The sequence below is a fragment of the Zingiber officinale genome, chromosome 7A (assembly GCF_018446385.1).
Source record: "Zingiber officinale cultivar Zhangliang chromosome 7A, Zo_v1.1, whole genome shotgun sequence".
Lineage (NCBI taxonomy): Eukaryota > Viridiplantae > Streptophyta > Magnoliopsida > Zingiberales > Zingiberaceae > Zingiber > Zingiber officinale.
In genome coordinates, this window is record NC_055998.1 from 139,666,636 (window position 1) to 139,691,728 (window position 25,093).

Here is a 25,093-nt window from a genome sequence, read left to right on the forward strand (position 1 = left end):
TCAATGAACCCCAAAACTCCTTGGTTATGACAATAAATTTAGTTCAGTACTTGTGAAACGTTCAATTATTCGAATGTATCAAAAAAATTATTTGATTTATTCAATTAATGATATTTACCAAAATATATTTGTCGGGCATAATAATTTTTTTCTCAGATTCTATCTAAAGGTTTTGCAATCAAGAAATACCAAAATCTCACAATTTACAATCTAGTCATTCAATATTTCCTTTTTTAAAGGATAAAATATTACATTTAAATTATTTATCCGTATACTAATATTCTATCCTGTTTATATGGAAATCTTGATCCAAATGCTTCAATCATGGATTCAAGATGTTCTCTCTTTAAATTTATTGAAGTTCCTTCTCCATGAATATTATAATTGGAATAGTCTCATTATTCCAAAAAAAAAAAAAAATCTATTTATGTATTTTTCAAAAGAAAATAAAAGATTATTTTGGTTCTTATATAATATATATATATATATATATATATATATATATACACAAATTTCTAGTAGTGTTTCCTTGTAAACAATCCTCTTTTTTATAATTAATATCTTCTAGAGTCCTTCTTGAGCAAATATATTTTTATGTAAAAATAGAACAGAGGACTAAAAATAGGACAGCTGAATACACCATCTACATCTAACATGTGAAATGAGTGCATAAGAGTGTTGTGTTCTGCCTAGAATACAATCATAAAGTTGAAAATATCATATATTCCTAAAGGCATACCATCAGAAAAAAATTCCTTGACTAATAGGATAGATCAAGAAAACAACAACAGTTGTTGTAACAGGAGCCGAATATGCAACCGCAATCCAAGGACGCATATCCAAACAAAAACTTAGTTCCCACTTGCAACCCATGTAGCAAGCTACACCAAGTAAAAAATATAGAACAATTATCTCGTAAAGACCGCCATTATATAACCACTCATCAACGGATGCTGCTTTCCAAATTGGACAAAAATGCAAACTACAGCTGCGGAAGTGGGAATAATGGCACTAAAAATGATATTATTTCCATAAAGTAGAAAACTAGAAACTAGTTCACGAATACCATCAATATCTACTGGAGGGGCAACAATGAAGGCGATAATAAATACGAAAGTTGCGGTCAGTAAGGTAGGGATCATCAAAACACTGAACCATACAATGTAAAGACGCTTTTCAATGTTGGTTATCTAGTTGCAGAAGCGACCCTATAAGCTTGTACTTTCGCGTCTCTCTAAAATTGCAGTCATGGTAAGATCTTGGTTTATTTAATTTATTAAGGACTCCCAAGCATATGTATTAACTATTCACAGTTATGAGCTAGATAATAGAAGGCTTGTTATTTAACAGTATAACATGGTTTATATGTCCAGGTCAACCAATATCAACCAAACAAACGTATATCCATCTTATATATCTATGACTAAATACAAAAAATATCTATGACTAAACAATTTGTAAATGAATTGAATAAAAAAATTATTTATTTTTATTTTTTCTATGGGTTGCCAGGGACTCGAACCCGGAACTAGTTGGATAGAGTATATATTTTTCCTTTTGGTAAAATAGATAACAAATCCCTTCCCAAAACGTGCTTGCATTTTTCATTGCACACGACTTTCCCTATGTATACATATAAATAAAAAACATCCCGAGAAGAAAGTAAAGTATAAATAAGAATTTTGACTACTCAGTTGATTCAAGCAGTACAATACTACTACATGAACATTTCAGAATGATAATTCTCTGAATATTTTTTCGCTTGATCTATAGTATAAATATAGATCATTTGTACATCTTCTATGGATCTTATATTTATATTGTATTGTATTATGTCATGACTAATAAACAATTTACCAGGTCATTGATACAGATAATATCCATATACCAAATATGTTCTCTATATGATCCATATAAATAAAAAAATTATTTTTGGAAAGATGAAAAAAATAACTTGCTCTTCTTCCATAAAGAATTCTTCTAATATCCCGAACCTAATTTTTGCAACAAACTACGTGCTGAACTTTTATGTTTACAGGCCAAAGTTCTGACACTTTTACGTTTACGGTCCAAAGTTCTGGCACATGAAAGTCGAAGTATATACTTCATTCGATACAAACTCTATTTTTTTGAGGATCCACTATGATAGTGAGAAAGCTGTCTACATATCCAACCAAATCTATTAATAATATCACAATCTGCTAAATCGATCCAAATTAATTAAGTAAGACAACTTTTGACAGCCTTCGGACTGTCCGGTTCTGACTTCGGATTTTCTTCGGAAATCCTAGGTCGAACCGACGTCCATTGTTCCCTGACAGGGGAACGCGTCCTCACCTACTCTTCTCAAGAGAAGTTATCTGTTGTCAGACCAGTCCTCCAGACTAACTGAACTTTTGCTCAGCGCCCGAGACTTCCGGTCTTCATACTGGACGTCCGCTCTAGGACCCACCTAGACTTCCACCCAGTCCGCGACAACCAGGATTTCAACCTAGAGTCCCCGACTCTAGGATTTTGCCTGAAACCCTCGATTCGCTAAGACTTTCCACCTACGGTTACCACCCCCTAGGACCTAGGGTTACCACCCCTAGGGTTTTCCACCTGTCAACCGTAGCTATGACTTTTCATCATCTAGGGTTACCACCCCTAGGGTTTTCCACCTACCTAGAATCCACTAAGACTTTTATCTAAGACAACTTAGGACTTTCTTGCAAGCTCAATCAACCTTATTAGACAACAAGATATCTTAACTTTTGAATCTTTTGCCATTATCAAAACACAGGTTTGATCGTTTGGTACTTCCTGCACTAATATTTATAGCCTACATCCTCCGCATAGCCCCACAATTCAATCATCCCTAAAATGTCCCTATCAACATAGTCAAAATAATTAAATTGACCACCGATATATTCTTTGTCATGAAGACTAGATTCCATCTCCCTATTACAATATAGCTTAATTGTAAGACGATATGGTCAACCAAGAAGTCCTAGAAAATATGCACAATTAATAATTAATAGCTCAATAAATTAATGAAAATTTTGACATAGTAAATGAGCAAAATAGTAAACACTTCATATGTATATCTTACCATAATTTGGAATGTGATCCAAGCAAGAGATACTACATTGAGCCATTAAATAAGGGGAGAGCGAGCGTGATATCAATAAATCTACTTCACATAGAATAAAATGCTCTACAATGTATAAAGGCTTGAGTTCTTCACTAGCTCTTTATCACTCTGTTTGGAAAAGAAAATAACGAAACTAAATTATCCTTCATATTAATGACGATGACTAGAATCATTTACAAATTCAATTTCATTCAAATACAAAATGATAATCCATTTTTATGTCAAATAACTCTGTATTGAATTAGTGAAGTTCAGATTTTACATAACCTCAAGAAATGAAGTTTGGAAATGTCATTGTCGAAAACTTTCCATTTTCTATGTTACAGGATTTCAAGATGAAATTTGTCATAGTTTATTTCACGCAATACAAACAATTAGAGTGATATAAAAATTGAGATATACCATACCGTACCTATCGTGAAGAGCAAACAAGAACCCATATGAAGAACAAGACATATTCACCTTAACACAATCTACTCGAGAAGTTAATTAAAGCAAAACAAAATGCATCAATCTAGACCAAAGAAAGCTGAATCAAACGGATCGATTTGGAAAAACGTTCAAAAATTAATACTAAACTGGATCAATTGAAAAATAAAGGACAAAATTAAGACTGTGTAAAAAAAAAATAGGAACTAAATTAGGAATTAACTCAATTATATATATAAGAATTTGTATTCTGCATACCAGCAAACTATAAGCATCTAGTGTTAAAAAAAAATTAACTCACGGCTTACCTATAAATGGATGTACAGGATATATATATAGAGGATTGATATCGTGCGTGCCCGCACAGTGCGCAACTGTGCGCGCGCGCACGATATCAATCGGATTTTTTTTTTATTTTTTTGACTTTTTTAATATTTTAAATTAAAAAAATCAATTAAAAAATAAAGATTTTCTTATATAAATCTCTAATACATTAATATATCCCCTCAACCTATTATAATACTCAATAAATACTTAAATTTATTTTATTTTAATTTCTTTTTTAAACTAAACACTATAATCTAATTAAGAAACATAAACCCCAGAGGTAAAATCTAAAAAAAAATAGCTTTGATACTATAACCCAAAGCCTGTACCCTAGAGGTAAAAATCTAAAAAAAAAATAACTTTAATACTATAACCTAAAGCCTGAACCCTAGAGGTAAAGTCTAAAAAAAAATAGCTTTGATACTATAACCCAAAGCTTGAAGCCTAAATATCTTCGATACTATTGTTAGGACCTTCGGACGCGGCTAGAGAGGAGGGGTGTGAATAGCCGACCCCAAATTCACGTTTCTTCCTACAATTTTAGTTAGCGCAGCGGAAATAAAAGATAGAAACGAAACAGGAGAATATCAAACCTCAAACGCGACGATATAACGAGGTTCGGAGATGATACTCCTACTCCTCGGCGTGTCCGTAAGATGGACGAATCCTATCAATCCGTCGGTAGATGAGACCCCGGAAAACCGGCTAATAAAAACTCCTTCTGGGTGGAGAAACCTCGCCACAATCTCTCTTGCAACAGCAAGATCGGAGTACAAAGATAAAGCAAGAAGCCAAGAACAATATGAATGTAAAAACACTAGTTTGCTTGCCTTCTCGTCGACTGGTGATGAAGCAATCACTTCACGGATGCCAACAACAGCAGCAACTGATCAGTTGGAGTCCAGTCGAGGAAAGCTCACATGAAGCTTCAGCAGTGGAGAGCTCAGCAAAGCTCAGATCGCAGGAGCAAGAAGAAGTCCACTCTTTCTTCAACACCCTGTGGAGGCCCTCCACCTCTTGATTTATATGAACCTGCGAAGAAGACAAAGAAGACACAGAAATCTAGCCGTTGTGACTCAACGGCTAGGCCTGGACCGATCAGGCTCCACCCTGATCGATCCAGGACGGATCTGATCGGTCAGGGGACCGATCAGGCCCTATGCTGATCGGTCCCCAGACCGATCCCAACTCTCACAGAGAGTTGGTTTAGGGCCCTGATCGGTCTATGGACCGATCAGGCCCAAGGTTGATTGGTCCCCAGACCGATCAGAGAGTTGGTTGTGAGCCCTGATCGGTCTGTGGACCGATCAGGCCATTCCTTCTCCCAATCTGTTTGGTTACTGATCGGTCACCAGATCGATCAGATGACCCAGTGTATCACTGGATCGGTCAGCAGACCGATCCAGATACCCATAGTATCACTGGATCGGTCAGCAGACCGATCCAATTTTCCATCTTTAAACCTAAAGCCTTCCTGATCTAGAGAACGAGTTACCGAGCCATCTCTGACCTAGTCCGGAGAACAAGCTACCGAGCCCTCTCCGACTTCCACGTCCGGTCCAGAGAATGAGCTACCGAGCCCTCTCTGACCTAGTCCAGAGAACGAGCTACCGAGCCCTCTCCGACTTCCACGTCCGGTCCAGAGAACGAGCTACCGAGCCCTCTCCAACCTCCCATGCCAAGCTTCCATACTTGGACTTTTCCCCGTGCCCAGCTCCCTGCTTGGACTTTTCCCGTGCCAAGCTCCCTGCTTGGACTTTTCCGTGCCAAGTCTCCATACTTGGACTTTTCCCGTGCCAAGTCTCCATACTTGGACTTTTCCCGTGCCAAGCTCCCTGCTTGGACCTTTCCGTGCCAAATCTCCATACTTGGACTTTTCCCAAATCAGGTCAACTCAAGTCGGGTCAACCAGGTCAACCTTGACCAAAGGTTGCACCCACAATCCCCCAAGTTCCTATTCTTGTCAAACATCAAAATATAACTTCACTATTCTTATCAAACATCAAAATATACCTCGAGTCAGGTCAACTCGAGTCGGGTCACCCAGGTCAACCTTGACCTAAGGTTACACCAACAATCTCCCCCTTTTTGATGTTTGACAAAAACTATAATCAAGTTAGGTTAACCCGATAACCTAACTATCAAGTTAGGTTAACCCGATAACCTAACTTAGGTTTTCCAATAGTTCTCCAATGTTCTTCCTTGAACATTCTCTGAACATTCTCTGAACATTCTCCCCAAACTCCAATGTTCTTCCTTGAACATTCTCTGGACATTCTCCCCCTTTTTGACACACATCAAAAAGAGTGAATCAAGGTCAAGAGTTTCTTCCTAATAAAAGTCTCATACCTTTCATTGAAACCCTTAATTTCCCCCTTGATACTAAAGTCAACAATCAACTTAGTGATAATCCCATATCACTCATCCTCAGAAATCTTGACGAGTAAAAACTCCCCTTAAAAGTCAACTCCCCCTTGACTAATAGGTAAAACTCCCCCTAAAGGTCAACTCCTCCTTGACCATTGCACCAACAATGTCTTGGAGAGTTTCAACCCTTTAGAAATCTAAAACACCAACTTCCACAGCTGAAATTTCAGACAACAGTCGAAAATCAGCATTTTGGCACGCTCTGATCGGTCTGACCGATCAGGACTCCACTGGATCGGTTACCAGACCGATCCACACTGCCCTGGATCGGTCCAGTGACCGATCCAGACTTCCCTGGACGATTTTTCTCCCGAAATTCAGAAACCCCTAAAAAATTACAGAAAATTCCAAAAATTGTAAAATTTTGAGGATGCATTCCTCATAACATATATTATCATGAAAAAATAGTTTTCTATGAAAATAACTCTCATTTTTTTAATCTTGATACAAAGTTCGAAAGACTTTGAAATAGCTCAAGGTTAATCCATCTTTGTATCATCTTGCTCAATGATGAATGCTATCATTAGAAAAGCTTCATCAAGGTTTTTCAAATCAATTTTGAAATGATCTTAAACCATTCAATTTAGGACCATAATCTTAGGGCTAAATGTACATGACTTGTACACAAGTTTTCCCTATGATCCTCAAATTCGAATTAGGCTCATCTAGGTACAAGAACTATGCACCTTGATCCTAATATCTCACACACATCTAAGGTGTATCAAACACATCCAAGTCAATTTTGATGTGAGATATGAGTTTAGGTCATCTTAAGCTAAGTTCTCATGCATTTTCTAAACAACAATTTGATCTCCATATCAAATTGTGTTTCTATCCTTAAATCAAATTAATTGATCATAAATGCAAGAGATGATGGCATGGCATAAAATAATATCATAAGTGGAAACATGTGCCAATGTCATGATGTCATGTCATCAAGTATGAAACTTAAATAAGGCATGACATATAACTAACCTAAGCATTATCATGACATTTCAAATGATAATTAAATAAATATGATGTCATGACATGACATATGACAAACAATGTATGGCAAATAACATATAAAGGTATAGAAAATACCTAATTCTAGCCTTAGTTGCCATTTTTGATAATTTTGATCATTTTACCATAAATTCTATATTCCTAAGTGTAATAGACCTAAAATCATATACTAAAGATTTTTAGATCACTATGTGCCAATTAGATTGACCCTAGAAAACTCCTCAAATGTGGTTGGCACATCCTAATCACCTCAGGAATAATTTTTAATTTCATTTTCAAGGCTTGATTACACCTTGAAAATTCCTAAAATGCCACCTTTTGCCATGAGTATGTTAACTACCTATCCAATTAAGGTTGGCATACCCTAAACCATCTAGCGTGAAGGAATCACGCTCCTAGGAACCCAATACCTATTTAAGCTCATTGGGTTCACTAAATATTCACTAGGGATGACTTCCCTAGCAACTCTCCTAATGACCCTCCTAGGCTTTAAAGCCTTGGTCATTTGGGACTCATCAAGATCAACTCTAGGGGTGACTCCCCTTGTGACCTTGGTGATGGTCTTCCTAGCCCTAGGTCTTGTTCCATAATCGAATGGAACATTATGATAAGCGGGCTTGACCACTTGAGACTTAGGTTTGTGACCCAAACCTCTCATGTCCTTGGGCTTTGATTTTTGACCCTTAGACCCTAGAGTCGACTTCTCCAAATTCTTAAGAGCCTTTTCTAAAGTGTCAAGTCTTGACCTCAAGACTTGATTTTCCTTCTTTAATACCTCAAGCTTTAATTTTCCATTTTTCTTTGAGGTATTCCTAGGCATATGTCTAGTTGTTTTGGGATTCCTATCTAGGTTTTCCTTAACCTTAGATGAGTTAACTCTAGGGTTGGCATTTCTAGCATTGTCCTTATCTAGGCTAACATGTTTGGCACCTAAGCACATGTATCGGTTTCTATGGTTATCATGCTTATCATTATTGACAATTGCAATAAAACTACTAGCATGTGTCTTATTAGAATTGCAATAATGTGCCTTAAAGGATACCTTAGGGTTTGCCTTAGCTCCCCCCATAGATGTGCTTGGTCTCTTGTCCTTGTGAGGTTGCCTCCCCCTTGGACATTGACTCCTATAATGTCCCCTTTGCTTGCATTGGAAGCACACCACGTGCTCCTTGCCCTTGCGTATCGAGACTCCGGCTTCCTTGACTTTTGGTGCCGGTGGAGTCTTCCTAATCCTCTTTGGACATTTACTTTTGTAATGCCCATATTCCCTACACTCAAAGCACATTATATGTAATTTACTTGAAATTAAGTTGCTTGAGTTACCTAGAGTTAAGGACGGATATAAGCTCTCTCCTTCATCCCTTCCGGAGGTAGAGGCTTCTTCTTCTTGCTCCAGTCTTGAAGAAGAACTCTCCTCCTCTTCTTCCTTAGATGTTGAGTAGCCCTCAACTTCTAATTCCATACCTCCATGATGTGAGCTACTTGGCTCACTTGACTCCTCTTCATGACTTGAATTGGAGCTCTCCTCATGGAACTTAGCCAAGTTGTTCCACAACTCCTTGGCATTGTTGTATCCACCTATCTTACACAAGATATCATTAGGTAATGAAAATTCAAAGATTTTCGTTACCTCGTCGTTGATTATGGATTGGTGGATTTGTTCCTTCGTCCACTTCTTCTTCTCGAGAGGTTCTCCTTCTTTATCCACCGGAGGAATAAAACCTACTTGTACACAATTCCAATTTACTAGGTTAGTCATAAGAAAATACTTCATTCTTACCTTCCAATACGCGAAGTCGTTGCGATTGTAGAAGGGTGGAATCGTGACGTCTTCTCCAAGTTGATCCATTCTCTAGCTCGTGCTCCCCCGGGTGTTAATCCGACGAAGAGCGACCTCGCTCTGATACCACTTGTTAGGACCTTCTGACGCGGCAAGAGAGGGGGGGTGTGAATAGCCGACCCCAAATTCACGTTTCTTCCTACAATTTTAGTTAGCGCAGCGGAAATAAAAGATAGAAACGAAACAGGAGAATATCAAACCTCAAACGCGACGATATAACGAGGTTCGGAGATGATACTCCTACTCCTCGGCGTGTCCGTAAGGTGGATGAATCCTATCAATCCGTCGGTGGATGAGACCCCGGAAAACCGGCTAATAAAAACTCCTTCTGGGTGGAGAAACCTCGCTACAATCTCTCTTGCAACAGCAAGATCGGAGTACAAAGATAAAGCAAGAAGCCAAGAACAATATGAATGTAAAAATACTAGTTTTCTTGCATTCTCGTCGACTGGTGATGAAGCAATCACTTCACGGATGCCAACAACAGCAGCAACTGATCAGTTGAAGTCCAGTCGAGGAAAGCTCACACGAAGCTTCAGCAGTGGAGAGCTCAGCAAAGCTCAGATCGCAGGAGCAAGAAGAAGTCCACTCTTTTTTCAGCACCCTGTAGAGGCCCTCCATCTCTTGATTTATATGAACCTGCGAAGAAGACAAAGAAGACACAGAAATCTAGCCATTGTGACTCAACGGCTAGGCCTGGACCGATCAGGCTCAACCCTGATCGATCCAGGACGGATCTGATCGGTCAGGGGACCGATCAGGCCCTATGTTGATCGGTCCCCAGACCGATCCCAACTCTCACATAGAGTTGGTTTAGGGCCCTGATCGGTCCCCAGACCGATCAGAAAGCTGGTTGCGAGCCCTGATCGGTCTGTGGACCGATCATGCCATTCCTTCTCCCAATCTGTTTGATTACTGATCGGTCACCAGATCGATCAGATGACCCAGTGTATCACTGGATCGGTCAGCTGACCGATCCAGATACCCATAGTATCACTGGATCGGTCAGCAGACCGATCCAATTTCCCAGCCTTAAACCTAAAGCCTTCCTGATCTAGAGAACGAGTTACCGAGCCCTCTCTGACCTAGTCCGGAGAACGAGCTATCGAGCCCTCTCCGACTTCCACGTCCGGTCCAGAGAACGAGCTACTGAGCCCTCTCTGACCTAGTCCAGAGAACGAGCTACCGAGCCCTCTCCGACTTCTACGTCCGGTCCAGAGAACGAGCTACCGAGCCCTCTCCGACCTCCCATGCCAAGCTTCTATACTTGGACTTTTCCCCGTGCCCAGCTCCCTGCTTGGACTTTTCCCGTGCCAAGCTCCCTGCTTGGACTTTTCCGTGTCAAGTCTCCATACTTGGACTTTTCCCGTGCCAAGCTCCCTGCTTGGACTTTTCCGTGCCAAGTCTTCATACTTGGACTTTTCCCGTGCCAAGCTATCTGCTTGGACCTTTCCGTGCCAAGTCTCCATACTTGGACTTTTCCCGAATCAGGTCAACTCAAGTCGGGTCAACCAGGTCAACCTTGACCAAAGGTTGCACCCACAATCCCCCAAGTTCCTATTCTTGTCAAACATCAAAATATAACTTCACTATTCTTATCAAACATCAAAATATACCTCGAGTCAGGTCAACTCGAGTCGGGTCACGCAGGTCAACCTTGACCTAAGGTTACACCAACAAATATAACCCAAAGTCTGAACCCTAGAGGTAAAATCTTAAAAAAAATAGTTTTGATACTATAACTCAAAACCTGAACCCTAGAAATAAAATTTTTAAAAAATATTTTAATTATTTTTTTTAATTCAAAAATTAATTATAAAAAAATAACAAAACACAGACATTTTGAATTAAAAAAATAATATTTCTTTATATGAGTAGTTACGTTAAGATATCCTCTTAACATATTACAATACTCCATAAATATTTAAATTTATTTCATTTTTAATTTTTTTAACTAAATATTATAATTCAATTGAAAAATCTAAACCCTATAGATAAAATCTTTAAAAAAAAATAACTGAAAAATTATATCCCAATTAGGATGCCTGAACCCTACTAATAAAATCTTAAAAAATATATTTTATTTATTTTTTTAATCAAAATTAATATATTTTAGTTATTTTTTTAATCAAAATTAAACAAAAAAATAAAAAAAATCATGATATACTGCGCGACGCACACAGTGACGCACTGTACGTGTCATGCAGTATATCAAAATCGTGTATATATATATATATATATATAAACCTTGTTATTTCATGAAAAGTGATAATAATTGACTTTTTTTTTAATTCATACTTAATGATACTATAAAATTTTAATAGTTTTATGATGAATTTTTTTTGAATAATTTGAAATTAGCTGACTAATCAACTTAGTTTAGTTGATCTGTTCAATTCAACTCACTTGGCACATCTATTATTATACTTGATGTAGACATCTTTTAACAATCAATTATCTACGTCCATTTATAATATTAAAATCTTTACAGAGTTAAATATAATATTATTATTTTTAAATTAGTTAAAGATCTATTTTTTAAAAAAAAAATCAGCATATTCACTTGTCAGTGCTTAGATCTTGTCTTTTGTTTCTTTTTGCAAGTGCTGTATTTGTTCACGTAAAACCAAAAGTCAACCACGTGTTTCCGAAACCAAACAGCGGTATTTTTTTAGAACACCTCCTCCTTCCAGCCAAACTTAGTCAAACTTGGTCGACGAGATTGTGATCCAAGTTCATGGCCTTTTGCTCTTGCTGTCTAACGGTTCAAGCTTTCATGTGCAAGTGACAAAAGCTTTGATAGGACTCGCCGACTCTGGCCGTGCATGCTTTTCTGTCGTCGCCTATCCTGAATCATCCAGTGGCCGAAAATGATCTGCAGCATAAATGTGTGTATTAAAAATTAAATATTTTAGAATTGGTTTCTATAAATTCTTGTTTTGTTGATAAATTGTGTCCCGCCTTCAGATTTCGCCCTAGCAAGAGTAGTCAGCAGTGGCGGCGGCTTAGAGGGAGATGGAGGAGCCGCTGATAGAGAAGGATGGACCGAGCAGGGGGCGGTGGTGCGGCGGCGAAGCGGCCCAGGAAGCCCGACGGTTAGGGTACGTGGCGGCGCCGATGGTGGGGGTGATGATGTCGCAGTTCCTGGTCCAGGTGTCTTCCTCCATGGTGGTCGGCCACCTCGGCGAGCTTGACCTCGCCGCCGCCGCCATCGCCTTCTCCCTCGCCAACGTCTCCGGCTTCAGCCTCATGGTAAGTCCTCTTCCTTTAAGTTCACCCCTCCGATGATGTGAGCAGCGGAAACACTCCACCCAATCCACGCTCCTCGGTGCTGACCTTCCTCTCTTGGTTGGTCTCACCGGCAGTGCCAATAAGTTCCCACTCACTCAGTACAGTAATAGAACATGTTGTAAGAGGAAGAAGCATTCAATTTGGCTTCTCCTTCTACACATAACCAATATTTTAAAGTCACTAAGAGACAAAGAAACACTTGTAAGTTACTGGCTAGTATTGAATAGCTCGAATCAAGCTTTGTGGACAATATCTCTTGTAACACACGGTGTTGTAGTTGGTGATGATGATGAGGCTGATGAGTGAATCATAAAAAAAGTGCACCGTTTTTTAATCGATGGCCACTTCTCTTACTCTACTTGTGACTTTCAGAACATGGATGAAATTTTTTATCTGCAGTTGGATTTCATCTCCAGAGATAGAAACAAAACTTGCTCTACTTTGCTTATAGTATTTCATATCCTTGTTTGAAAACTTGTTATGTCGATCTTTCGAGTACTAGGATGTTGTGGTTGCTACTTCTGCAGTGCTTCAATTTTTCCATTGATCAACAGATTGGAATGGCGAGTGGCCTGGAAACTCTTTGTGGACAAGCCTATGGAGCAAAACAGTATCATTCATTAGGTGTCTATACATACAGAGCCATATTTTCTCTTCTGATGGCATGCCTCCCTATCTCCCTTGTGTGGGCCTCAATGGGGAAGCTTCTCCAATTAGTAGGTCAAGACCCCGCAATATCTCAAGAAGCCGAGCGATATGCAATATGGCTGATACCTGGCCTCTTCGCCTACGCGATCACTCAACCCCTAATGAAGTTCCTACAATCTCAAAGCCTAATTTTGCCTATGCTCCTGAGCTCAGTTTCAACACTGTGCCTTCATGTTCTTCTTTGTTGGCTTTTGGTGTACAAGTCAAGCTTGTCTAATGTTGGAGCTGCTGTTTCACTAAGCATATCGTATTGGTTGAATGTACTGATATTGATTCTGTACATAAGGTACTCAGATTCCTGCAGATTAACTCGTTCCCCGATCACAAAGGAGGCATTTAAAGGCATTAATGAGTTCTTACGTGTAGCGGTGCCATCAGCATTGATGATATGGTAATTGACATGTCTTAGCACTACTATTTTTCATCAGTTCTTACATGTGGTTTCAACCTTACCACAGCCTTGAATGGTGGTCTTATGAGCTGCTTATCTTGCTCTCTGGTCTCCTGCCTAATCCAAAGCTCGAAACTTCTGTCCTCTCAATTTGGTAAGTAAATGTTGAAAGTAAACAATGATTACTCCCCGTACTTGATCACTGACTTCTTCAGCTTGGCATTCTTGAACAGCCTCAGCAGTGTTTCACTGCTATATTGCATACCGTATGGGCTTGGCTGTGCAGCAAGGTATATCTGAAACCATAATGCTTATTTGCTTGTTCATAGATACACCTTAACATGTTCATTTTGAACTAGTACTCGAGTCTCGAATGAATTAGGAGCATCAAATCCCAAAGGTGCTAAGCTAGCTGTGTTTGTATCCATGTCACTTGCTGTTTTGGAGGCTGTTCTTGTGGTTGCAACTCTCTTAGCCTTGCGCAGTGTGTTGGGTTATGCATACAGCAACGAGAAAGAGGTCGTAAACTATGTCTACGAGATGGTTCCCATGGTGTGCCTCACAGTAGTCACAGACAACATACAAGGGATTCTCTCAGGTTCTCTATATGTTCTAGTACTATGAATCCGTCTAATATGTTTATACTTTTCTCGAGATATATCGTATGGTAAATAAACACCCAAACCATATCAGGGATTGCTAGAGGCACTGGATGGCAGCATTTGGGTGCTTATGTGAACCTTGGAGCATTCTATTTGGTCGGGATTCCGGTCGCTATTTTACTTGGTTTTGCATTGCATTTGAGAGGGAAAGGCCTTTGGGTCGGCATTGTGTGCGGCTCCACAGTTCAATCAACGCTCCTTGCGTTGATAACAAGCTTCACAAATTGGGAACACCAGGTAAGTTCTTCATTGTTCTATCTGAAACTCTTTGAACGATGCACTATATCGTATTTCGTATCGTAAGCTAGAGGATGCTAATGTCTTATCATGATCTTATTTTTCAGGCAGAATTAGCAAGAGGGCGAGTCACCCATGAAAGATTACCTTTACGTAATGAATTGAAATGAAGCAGCCATCAGTTCTCCTATATCGAAATTTCTACCTCTTTTCTTATGGAGAAAAAAGGATATTGTTTTTATGATATTTCACTAGATAAAAGCACAAAACTAGTTTTTGGTTGAATAAGAATTCTTCCAAGCATTGGTCGTCTCGTTTTGGGAGAATTTTCAGTTTATCTACAAAAGTTGATTTCACAAATACATGAAACGAAAGTGACGAAGAAAACAAAATCTTAGGCATTAGGATTGGGCTTTCAGGTCGAAGTCCTTTTCGAAGGTGTGTTTTTTAGATTGGCGTTCCAATATTTCTTCTCCTTGCAAAGAATCAAAGCCTAATCACACCATTTCTAGATCAAAAGAAGCTCAAGCATCATCACCATGAACTTTTGTCCTTTACCTTTCCTATCAATGAATCTAATTCCAACACCCAATTCCTCATATCATTTCACTTTACGCGCGGAGCATTTCGGTGCAACGAAATGAACCTAACTATCCATTAATTCAATTAATTAAGCAACAATTAAAAGGAAAAAAACAAATTACTTTAAATTGGATTTTAAATTATGATAAAAAAATAAGGAACCTTTTGATTTTTGTTGATTTTGATTGCAACGCCGTTTCAAGTGTTGACACTCGTGGTGACGGGACCGTCGTATGCTGCGAATATTCCGTTACGGTTGACGGACGGAGAGCATTCATCGTCGCCTATAAATACCAGTCCGCTTCCGATCGTCTCTCATCGCCCTTTCACCTTCTTTGTTCGCCTCTCACTGTGACATCTTTCGACGCCTCGCGATTTCCTTTCCATTCGGTCACCTCGATCCCTCAATGGCCGCCGCGAAGATCGAGAAGCTCCAGCCGGCAGTTGCTGCTCTTGATCAGATCAGGTGAGACTGAAGCGCATCTCTTGGGATCTTTTGTAATCCATGGAGTCAGGGGAAAGAGATTAGATCTGACGGCCGTTTTTTTATTTGTTTGTTTTTTCTACAGTGAAAATGAGAAATCTGGATTCGTAAGCCTCGTTTCTCGTTATCTGAGGTAGGATTCCGTAGATCGGTGTGTTTGCTTTTGGATTTACTTCGTTGCGAGCTCTTTTGGTTCTGGTGATTGGAATGCCATCTTTTTGTTGTTTTAATTGGGTCTCAGTGGGGAAGCCGACCAGATTGAATGGAGCAAAATTCAGACTCCGACTGATAAGGTGGTTGTACCTTACGACAGCTTGGCGCCACCTCTGGAAGGTCAGTTTTCCTTATTTGGTCGGATCTGTGTCATGCCATTGCTGGTTTTCGGATTAATTGTAACCATCGTGTCGCAGACCTTGAGGCAACGAAGAAGCTCCTCAACAAGCTTGCGGTGCTAAAGCTCAATGGAGGACTGGGAACCACCATGGGATGCACGGGTCCCAAGTAAGTAAATCGTCAAGGGTTGTTTATCTTTAAACTTTCTGTCGAATGCAAAGCTTGTAAATTTTTTGCTAAAGCGATGATTGTGTTGATGAGTTGATATGAGTTAGTAGTTTCATTTGAAATAGCCTTTGCGCTCGGATATTTAGTCGGAGAACATTGAACAATATTTTAACAAAGAATGTTGAGGGAAAGAATTATCTTGTTTCTTCTTTGAGTCATCCAGTGCTTCTAAAGCTAGTAGGAATAGTTGCAAACCTGTCTGATTTAGCTGGCTACATAAAGAATTATATAATTCATGAATTAAGGCTACCGGATTGGTTTTTTTTGGATGAGCTTTGTGAAACTAGTTTTTGATTGGTCCCACCCTTTTAAATGCAAGCACAAGTATTTTAACTTTGTTTGAAAATCATTATTTCAATCCTCTCTAATTTGAATAATTAGATAGCAAATCCTAGCCACCGGAACTATGACTTTTTTTTGTGCCTGGTATTGTGCATTATCAGTAATCTGAGCACTCAAAATATTCTTGTGCAAACTGCTTGTGCAAGTATTCTCTTCTTGTAGATCACTCTGCATAGTTTTACGAAGCCTGTGGAAATCAGAAGTTCATCCAGTGCTGATAAAGCTAGTAAGAATAGTTGTGAACCCGTCTGATTTGGCTGGCTACATTAAGAATTATACAGTTCATGAATCAAGACTACCAGATTGGTATTGGATGAGCCTCATGAAACTAGTTTTTGATTGTTCCTGCCCTATTAAATGCAAGCAATAAGTATTTTAACTTAGTTTGAAAGTCATTATTTCAATCCTCTGTAATTTGAATAATTAGATAGTGAATCCTATCCACCTGAACTATGACCTTTTTTTCTTGTGCAAACTGCTTGTGCAAATATTCTCTTCTCGTATATCACTCTGTGTAATTTTTTCTAAGCCTGTGGAAATCAGTGGTTGCTGTGTAGCATATATGCTTTTGTACTCTATTCAACATAAACTGAGCTACATTTCCATTAACCACAGGTCTGTAATTGAAGTTCGTAATGGTTTTACATTCCTCGATCTGATTGTTATCCAAATTGAGGTAAGTTAATTTAAAGGGTTTATTTTCAATCTATTGTCATAAACTAGAAGATATTGAACCATCGGATAACACTTTGTAGTCTCTAAATAAGAAGTATGGATGCAATGTTCCTCTTCTTTTGATGAATTCTTTCAACACTCATGATGATACACTCAAGGTGAGAATAGCGTGCTGTATTTGATATCATAAGTGTGCTACACTTTTCCTTGGAAATGGTATGCTGACACTGCTTATGAATTTGATGAATGTGAAGATTGTGGAAAAATATGCCAACTCAAATATTGAGATTCATACATTTAATCAGGTTTGAACTTTGAATATCTTTTTTAGTTTTTATCAGTTTGGATATTTGTAAGATGTAGCAACAAATCAATCTTCTTTTTCTACTTTAATCTTGAAAAGGTCATCTAGTAACCTATAATTATTTAATTTGCAGAGCCAGTATCCTCGCTTGGTTGTTGAAGATTTTTTGCCACTGCCAAGCAAAGGCCAAACAGGCAAGGATGGCTGGTACGTTCTGCTTAAACATTGTTGCAAACCGTACATCATAAGATATGCCATATGTTTCTTAGCACTTGTAACTTACCTTGTAAGCAAAGAGTCCAAGTAACAGTAGTCAGCATCAATTTTGAGAAAATTTGAATGATTGAATCAGTGGAAAAGGCAACCTTTTCCAATTATGGAACTTGTGGAGCTAAAATGAATGTCTGTTTTTGTTGACTGATAAGTCTGTATTTCATTGAGTTTTCATTCACTTTCATGCATGACAATTATTTCATGCATGACATCATTTTGTAAGTTCATAATTTGGATGCCTTGTAGATATGTGCTTAATTTAGACAATTATTTCTGTCATGGAAGTTTATTTATTGTGCATGTTCTTATTTTTGAAGGTATCCTCCTGGTCATGGTGATGTTTTCCCAGCCTTGAAGAATAGTGGCAAACTTGATGCCTTATTATCACAGGTTTGAAGCAATCAACTAAATAGCAAATTTTTAGTTGTGTGGCATCCATTCTGCGCATTTTTTTATAATTTCTTATTGATGACACTCAATTCGTCCATTTTATTTTATTACCTTTTCTATTTGTTTAATGATCCTATGCATTACTTTCCTCAGGGGAAGGAGTATGTATTTGTTGCGAATTCAGACAACTTGGGTGCCATTGTTGACATAAGTATACTTTCTATCTCTTAGTTATTTTTTTATTATTTAATCTAAAATTTCTTTCACTATGTCACCTAAGAATGTTCCCCCTACTGTATAGAAATCCTTAACCATTTGGTCAACAACCAGAATGAGTATTGTATGGAGGTATCTTCCTATTCATTCAATTCCAAAGTATGCTGAGTTTAAGGCATTGACATGTATACTGCCTCCTCAGGTGACACCCAAAACACTAGCTGATGTTAAAGGTGGCACATTGATTTCATACGAAGGAAGGGTTCAGGTAAGAAATTTGGATTTGGTGTCTTTGATGCTACACTATTTGTTCAGACTTTTGGCATGTTCTGTGGCTCAAAACAATTGGTGTTGCACATTTTTTTTAATGATAATATCAGTAGTTTAATAAGAACAATGTATTTGCTATGATCATATATGCTGCTGTTTTTATTGTGTATATATCACCTCCAAGCAAGTTTCTGGCTGGTATACATCTGTGACCCTGAGAAATAAATATTTATATTCAAAATGATCATAACACAAAAACAAGAAGTATATACTGATCTCATACTAAAAACCGATATATTGATCTGATTGTTCATAATGGTTGAGAAACATTTTTCAAGATTTCACATACACACATGCACATGCATGCATATACATTTTCTATGTGGCATTATATGTAGCTAACAAATTAGTTTAAGAATCTAAGAGTTTGGTATTTAAACATGGTTTCTTTATGTATCTACCATGATTTTGGCTTGTTAATTTTTTTTTAAAAAAAAATATTTTTGTTTATTTGTTCTTACAATTATCGTTATAGGATGAAGAAATCATGATACAGTTCTACATGTAAGGTTACTGATTTTATGAAACTCCTAAATCCTAATTAACTAGTCTTGTACAGTTTTTCAAAGGGCGAAGAGTAATTGATCAAATTTGCAGGCGTTCATATGAAGAAACACTTATGATATTGGAACTCATGCCTTATCGAGCATGTTATCCAATTTTAGAACTGGTTTATTTGGCAACAGCAAATGCTAGTCATAATATGAATTTGAAGGAAATTGATTTATTTATTAGTGAAGCTAAAGTTAATAAGAGTAGTTTTATAAAAAAAATTAAGACCTCGAACTCAAGGACGTAGTTATGGTATAAAAAGTCCAACTTGTCATATAACAATTCTATTAAAAGAAAAATCTTAATTTTTATTAGATAAATCTAAGATTTAGATTCAAATATAATATATGGGTGGAAAAAAATATAATAGAAAAATATGGGACAAAAAATAAATCCACTTGGTTTCAGACTTGGTACAACTTACCATCATCATTCCTTTTGGTTCGAGAAACCAAAAAATTATTCTGTAAATTTACAAGAAGATAAAAAAATAAGAAATTGTAAGTCATTTCTGGCAATGAATCAACAATTCACAGTACTTTTCTTGCCTATCTTCATATGCAAAGAATTCTCGACATGAAAACAGAGATAAAGGACTGATCTTTGAATAGGAAAAAGAATGGATCTGCAGGGTTCCAAATGAATTGGCTTATTCGAAAAAAGCCTTATTTTTTGGAAAATCTATCTGATGTCCAGTACTGCATGGTTTCCCTCTGCAAGAACTCCTCCTCGTGCTTTTGAAGCTCATCCTCTTCATGATAAATGCTCCGCTTGTCCCGAAATGATCCGGCCCGATACACATTCAATAGTGCCCTCATAGCATTAACCTGTCAATTGCCACTGGTAATATCATGAGTATCATAATAGGAACATAACATGAAAATCATGATAGTGCTTTGAGTTTATCCTATATCATGAATGTACCAGCTGAACTTTGATAGAAGTAGCTCCTAATCTAATCTGTTGAATTTTGTGTTTTTAACGTGAATTGATATCTTAATATACCTACCACACATGAAATCACTTTGACTGAAAGTAATATGTTTGCATGCTTAGTAAAATCAGCTTATGATATTCTTATTTTGAGAAGAGCTATTAATTATGCCATTTTACTTGTTATCATGACATTAAAGCTTCATTAAAGCAGTAGCTGATTTAATTACTGCATCTAAACATCTATGGTACATATCTTGCAGCTTCTTGAGATTGCACAAGTACCTGATGCTCATGTAAGTTGCATCACAAGACGCTGTCTGTTTTTGTCATTCCATATCAAGGGAAAAAAAGATGAACTGCTTCTTTTCATTGGCCATTATTGTAACATAACTTACTTGTTATGCCACTTCTTTTATTATGCAGGTGAATGAATTTAAATCAATTGAAAAGTTCAAGATCTTCAACACTAACAATCTGTAAGCATTATATGTTCTGGCTTCACAGCATTATAGTGGGAATTCTGCTGCATTTTTCTAAAGTTTGCAATGACAGCTGGGTGAACTTGAAGGCCATTAAGCGGCTTGTAGAAGCAGATGCACTTAAAATGGAAATTATTCCAAATCCTAAGGTGTTCTGATAATTATTTATTTCTACTTCTGCTCGTACTTTTTGATCCATCTCAAATAAACAGAATATTGAGCTTCGTGAATTTATGTAGGAAGTGGATGGTGTGAAGGTTCTTCAACTGGAAACTGCAGCTGGAGCAGCAATTCGAGTAATCATCAGGCTGACAAGATACTGATTAGTTTTTTATCTCATAATTCAAAAACTTACGTCCTAAACAGAGTAAATTATGCTTTAACAGTTCTTTAACAATGCTATTGGAATTAACGTTCCACGATCTCGGTTTCTTCCAGTGAAGGCAACATCAGATTTGCTTCTAGTACAGGTATATTACCAGACCATCTCTGCTATGAGGAACAATGGATCTTCATAATTTTGTCTTACTTTCTATTATGTTTATTTATTTATTTTGCTTTTGTCACTTGCAGTCTGATCTGTACAAATTGGTTGATGGCTTTGTTGTTCGCAATACAGCACGAAAAATTCCTGCAAACCCCTCAATTGAACTTGGACCTGAATTTAAGAAGGTAAGATCACAAATGGAGTGTTTTTAGTTAGTAATTTGATTCCTTTGATTAAAATTGTTCCTCCACTTGTAGGTTGCTGACTCCCTTTCCCGTTTCAAGTCTGTACCTAGCATTGTTGACCTAGATAGCCTTAAGGTTTCTGGCGATGTTTGGTTTGGTGCAGGAATAACACTAAAGGTATTTTTTTTTCCTATAGTCCTTTATCTATTCTCTTTTTTTACTTGTGTTAGATCACATCAACTTTCTTCTTACTGGGGTTTCAGAGTTCCTTTTGTCATGAAAATTTCCCATGCTTTCTTCCTATTAAATGGGTGTATTTATTTCCTTTCATTTCTCTTTCTTTTTTGTCACATCTTCACAAAAACACAAGAATTATTTACAGAGTGCACTGATAGTTGATTGTTTCCTTTAGGATCAAGTAAGCATGGCTGTTCACTTGGGTAATGGTACAGATACCTTAGCACCAGCATGATCACTCTTTTATAACCTAATTGAGATTATATTCATCTTACTAGTTAATTTTTTAATCTTGTGCAAAAATAAACTTTTCATCTGCAATCTTACTACTTAATACTTAATAGTTAATATCAATGTGAGTGATATTAATGTCGAGGGAATGACATCTATTCTTCTTTTTCCTGTTAGAAAATTAGAAATTGCCCGAGTCATTATAACCCAGATCATGATCTACCATGTGAATGGTTCTGCATGTGATGAGTAGTGCTATGGTAGGTTTCCACAAACCTCTCATCCTTGAAGGAAGACTAGAATTTAGTTTTATGCAAACTTACAACTATTAACAGTATCAAACAAAATTTATGGCCAATGGTCCGGTTGGAGGGTTTCTCGAGTATTTAGGGTGCTTGGACATTTGGAAGGATGTATAGGATATTGCAACTTGAAGTGTTCTAGATCATATTTGGGCAAAAGAAACCACATTAATAAATTAACTTGAAAATTATCTTGCGAGATTTACTGGAGTTTCCTGTTTGTCTAACAATGCTCGCTGTAGCTGAAGCCCTCAGGCTCAAATGCAAGTGATAAATTGAACTGGCACCTGATGTTTGTGACATTTGTTTCTCTGTGACAATAATGTACATTCCGAAGATACATTCAGTTCAGTTGTTCCTCTTATCACAGAGGATAAACCTCCTTGCTGAAATATACGAGGGCTTTTTAGTCCATAGAAAATACTAGTTTTGCTGTTACTATGATAATCTACTTGGGTGAAGGGACATGCCTCATCTCTGTTCCAAAAAGTTAAAAAAACGAAGAAGGATCTATATGAAACTGTGTAGAGGGAGACAGGCGTGAGAGAAACATGCAATTCTTGGTTTGACAAAAGAGAACAATAAACAGGAAGGTTCCGGTGATAATCTGTGGTTATGGCAGAGATGATTAGGCACCATTTCTGATTGTGTCATTTGGTTACGTGTACACATCATTAGCAAACATGCCAATACACCACCTGTATGTGGTTTGAAGTTCCATATTGCTATATGTATATTTCCTGGTTGCTTGGTCGTTTCAATTCTCAGATTCGTCAAAAAAGTATAGACCAAATTCTCTTAGAACGGAACATTTTGTGCCACCCCTTGGAAACTGCTAACGAATGAAATTTGTTGGTGAGCTTTAAAATTAACCCACCCATTGACCTGTTACTATAAAACTCGTTCTCTTCTAGCAATACCATATAACATCATTAAATTTGCCATCCTAATGGTTGCCTCATACCTGCTATTTATTGTTTAATAGTATTTTGTTTTGCTAATCTTTCGCGCCTGTGATGAAGGGCAACGTGGCTATCGCTGCAAAGTCTGGGGTTAAGTTGCAGATCCCTGATGGCGCTGTCCTTGAGAACAAGGTAAACCAACCACCAAATTACTAAGATTTCTTTTTGCTCATTTGAATGCCCAATTTCCAAGGTTTATAGTGATCATGCTTTTCATTCGTTGAGCCAGGTAATCAACGGCCCTGAGGATCTGAGAGCATAAACATCCGTGAAATTTTGGTTTGCCTAGTTTGCACGTCCAAAGAGGATTTGGGCACTTTTAGAGCACTTCATTTTCCTCTTCATTCTCTACTATTATTGACCTGCGCAAGGACAGCTCATGCATCCACAATTTTCTCTTTACTTAGAGAGGGCATAAAATTACAATGTATAAGAAGTGGAGCCTTGTGTGAGCTCCCGTCAATTTGTCTGTCTTGTCTGTGTCTTTTTGTTGCCGTTTCACGGAAAAACTTATTTTCCTTCAACTTCCCTTCATATTATTCTGGCCGCACTTCTCTTAGGTGTTTGCCTGCAGTTTAACACTCTTGTCAGGAACAGGCAAAATATAAATGCAGCAAATGCTAGTGCTACTTGGGAGAAACCGAGAAAGAACAACTTGTTTATTTGGCTGGAACAATGATATCAGTCTGGTGAAATCCGACGACATAAATGACTATAAATTGCCTTGCTTTTGATCTGTAGTGACATTTCGAAGCACTCCAAACCAAAGGCATGGTGCAAGATATAGCATTTCAGCTTCAAATTTAGAATGCAACAACAATGTTGCATTAACTAGGAATCTTTTCACGGGTTCTCCTTCCCTCACCTCCTCTCAAACAGCACGGGTTCTCCTTCCCTTACTCCTCGCAAACAGTAGGAGATCCCTGATAAGGCTCGATCAGAGGGGGTTGTTGTCATAAATAAATCATGTCATTTAGATCTATAAAAAACATTATATATCTATTAAAAATAATTGTATAAGGTAAAAGATTAGCTAAATTTCATATAATCAATTAAACTATGCAACAAAGAAGCTATTATTATATATATAAAAAAATAGCTAATATCCTCATATGGATTCACGTCTTTGTAGACCTCCGTATCCAAACACTTGCCATTTGAATTTTATCTTTCTCTCAATGATAGTGAGCGGCATAAGAGTTGCAGATGTGACGGATCCACGTATTATTATAAAAAATAAATTATCTTAATAAATAAGTCAAAATGTGTTGATATGTATTAGAGGTGTTAAATAGATTGAAGGGTTTGACCTTACAGATCATCTGAGTTGATAAATGGTAGTTTGTTTGTTATATGAGGATACGAGATCGAATCATGGGTTGTCAGGACATAGATCCCCGGACCCTGTGTATCTCACCTTACCCATCACTTGTTCGCTTGGCTGTCGTGATTTACTTCTCTCGTGATGGCTTGGGGTCGGGTGTGGTGAGGATGTTGGGGAGAGTGATTTTACCTTTTTGCCACATAATCCAATCCCTAGCGATACCAAGGCACAAACTTGGGCCACATGACCCTATCGAGTTCGATTCGAAATTTAACAAATAAAAAATAAAAAACATAAGTAGACAATATTCTTCCATAAAAAATTAGAGAACAATTCCTAACCATTTTTTTTATTTTTCGATCCGCTATAAGTTACTCCATAATTTAATTCCTTTTATATAAATTGGGATGGATTGTAAGAGACTCCTAAGTTGAGTGTAATCACGTTTATTATAATGAGTTGCATTTACTATATGCATGCACTAAATAAACGATCTTATTATAGATCCATTATATTGTGATCTTGAAATTGTCTAAAAATGGAAATAGCAACCCTAATCGTCATCTTTATATCTGGTTTACTTGTAAGCTTTACTGGGTACGCCTTATATACCGCTTTTGGGCAACCCTCTCAACAACTAAGAGATCCATTCGAAGAACACAGGGGACTAGTTGAAGTAATGAGTCTCCCAATCCTATATGGGAGAAAAAAAACTTTACTTCTCTTAATATAAATGGGTTAAATTGTTTGAATTATATTTCCTTAAAGATTTATCTTTAGTATTTAATTTT

General features: G+C 37.6%; 2 protein-coding genes and 1 pseudogene across 2 annotated transcripts; 2 read left to right on the forward strand and 1 right to left on the reverse strand.

Annotated features, from left to right (window-relative positions):
- Positions 1-554: 554 nt before the first annotated feature.
- Positions 555-1,304, reverse strand: LOC121999781 (annotated as a pseudogene).
- A 10,586-nt stretch (positions 1,305-11,890) lies between these two features.
- On the forward strand, positions 11,891-14,788 carry LOC122002860 (protein DETOXIFICATION 10-like). Its single transcript, XM_042558213.1, has 8 exons — positions 11,891-12,049; positions 12,129-12,413; positions 13,007-13,551; positions 13,619-13,705; positions 13,785-13,841; positions 13,911-14,149; positions 14,245-14,450; positions 14,558-14,788. Exons 2-8 carry the CDS (start codon positions 12,177-12,179, stop codon positions 14,618-14,620), a joined length of 1,434 nt encoding a protein of 477 aa, XP_042414147.1. The 5' UTR covers positions 11,891-12,049; positions 12,129-12,176; the 3' UTR covers positions 14,621-14,788.
- Positions 14,789-15,330: 542 nt separating this feature from the next.
- Positions 15,331-23,517, forward strand: LOC122002861 (UTP--glucose-1-phosphate uridylyltransferase-like). Its single transcript, XM_042558214.1, has 21 exons — positions 15,331-15,498; positions 15,602-15,649; positions 15,758-15,849; positions 15,927-16,017; positions 17,035-17,095; positions 17,175-17,252; positions 17,349-17,399; positions 17,532-17,605; positions 17,989-18,061; positions 18,215-18,272; positions 18,363-18,409; positions 18,480-18,545; positions 20,356-20,388; positions 20,519-20,571; positions 20,648-20,723; positions 20,814-20,870; positions 20,961-21,044; positions 21,148-21,246; positions 21,319-21,423; positions 23,039-23,110; positions 23,208-23,517. Exons 1-21 carry the CDS (start codon positions 15,440-15,442, stop codon positions 23,238-23,240), a joined length of 1,410 nt encoding a protein of 469 aa, XP_042414148.1. The 5' UTR covers positions 15,331-15,439; the 3' UTR covers positions 23,241-23,517.
- Positions 23,518-25,093: the final 1,576 nt, after the last annotated feature.

Excerpts from the sequence above, each read along its gene's own strand:
- LOC122002861 (XM_042558214.1), top strand. The coding sequence starts at position 15,440 with ATGGCCGCCGCGAAGATCGAGAAGCTCCAGCCGGCAGTTGCTGCTCTT. Across the intron at positions 15,850-15,926 it reads CTTGGCGCCACCTCTGGAAG|ACCTTGAGGCAACGAAGAAG; the intron begins GTCAGTTTTCCT and ends ATCGTGTCGCAG. Across the intron at positions 17,253-17,348 it reads CTCATGATGATACACTCAAG|ATTGTGGAAAAATATGCCAA; the intron begins GTGAGAATAGCG and ends ATGAATGTGAAG.
- LOC122002860 (XM_042558213.1), top strand. The coding sequence starts at position 12,177 with ATGGAGGAGCCGCTGATAGAGAAGGATGGACCGAGCAGGGGGCGGTGG. Across the intron at positions 13,552-13,618 it reads CCATCAGCATTGATGATATG|CCTTGAATGGTGGTCTTATG; the intron begins GTAATTGACATG and ends ACCTTACCACAG. Across the intron at positions 13,706-13,784 it reads ACTTCTGTCCTCTCAATTTG|CCTCAGCAGTGTTTCACTGC; the intron begins GTAAGTAAATGT and ends ATTCTTGAACAG.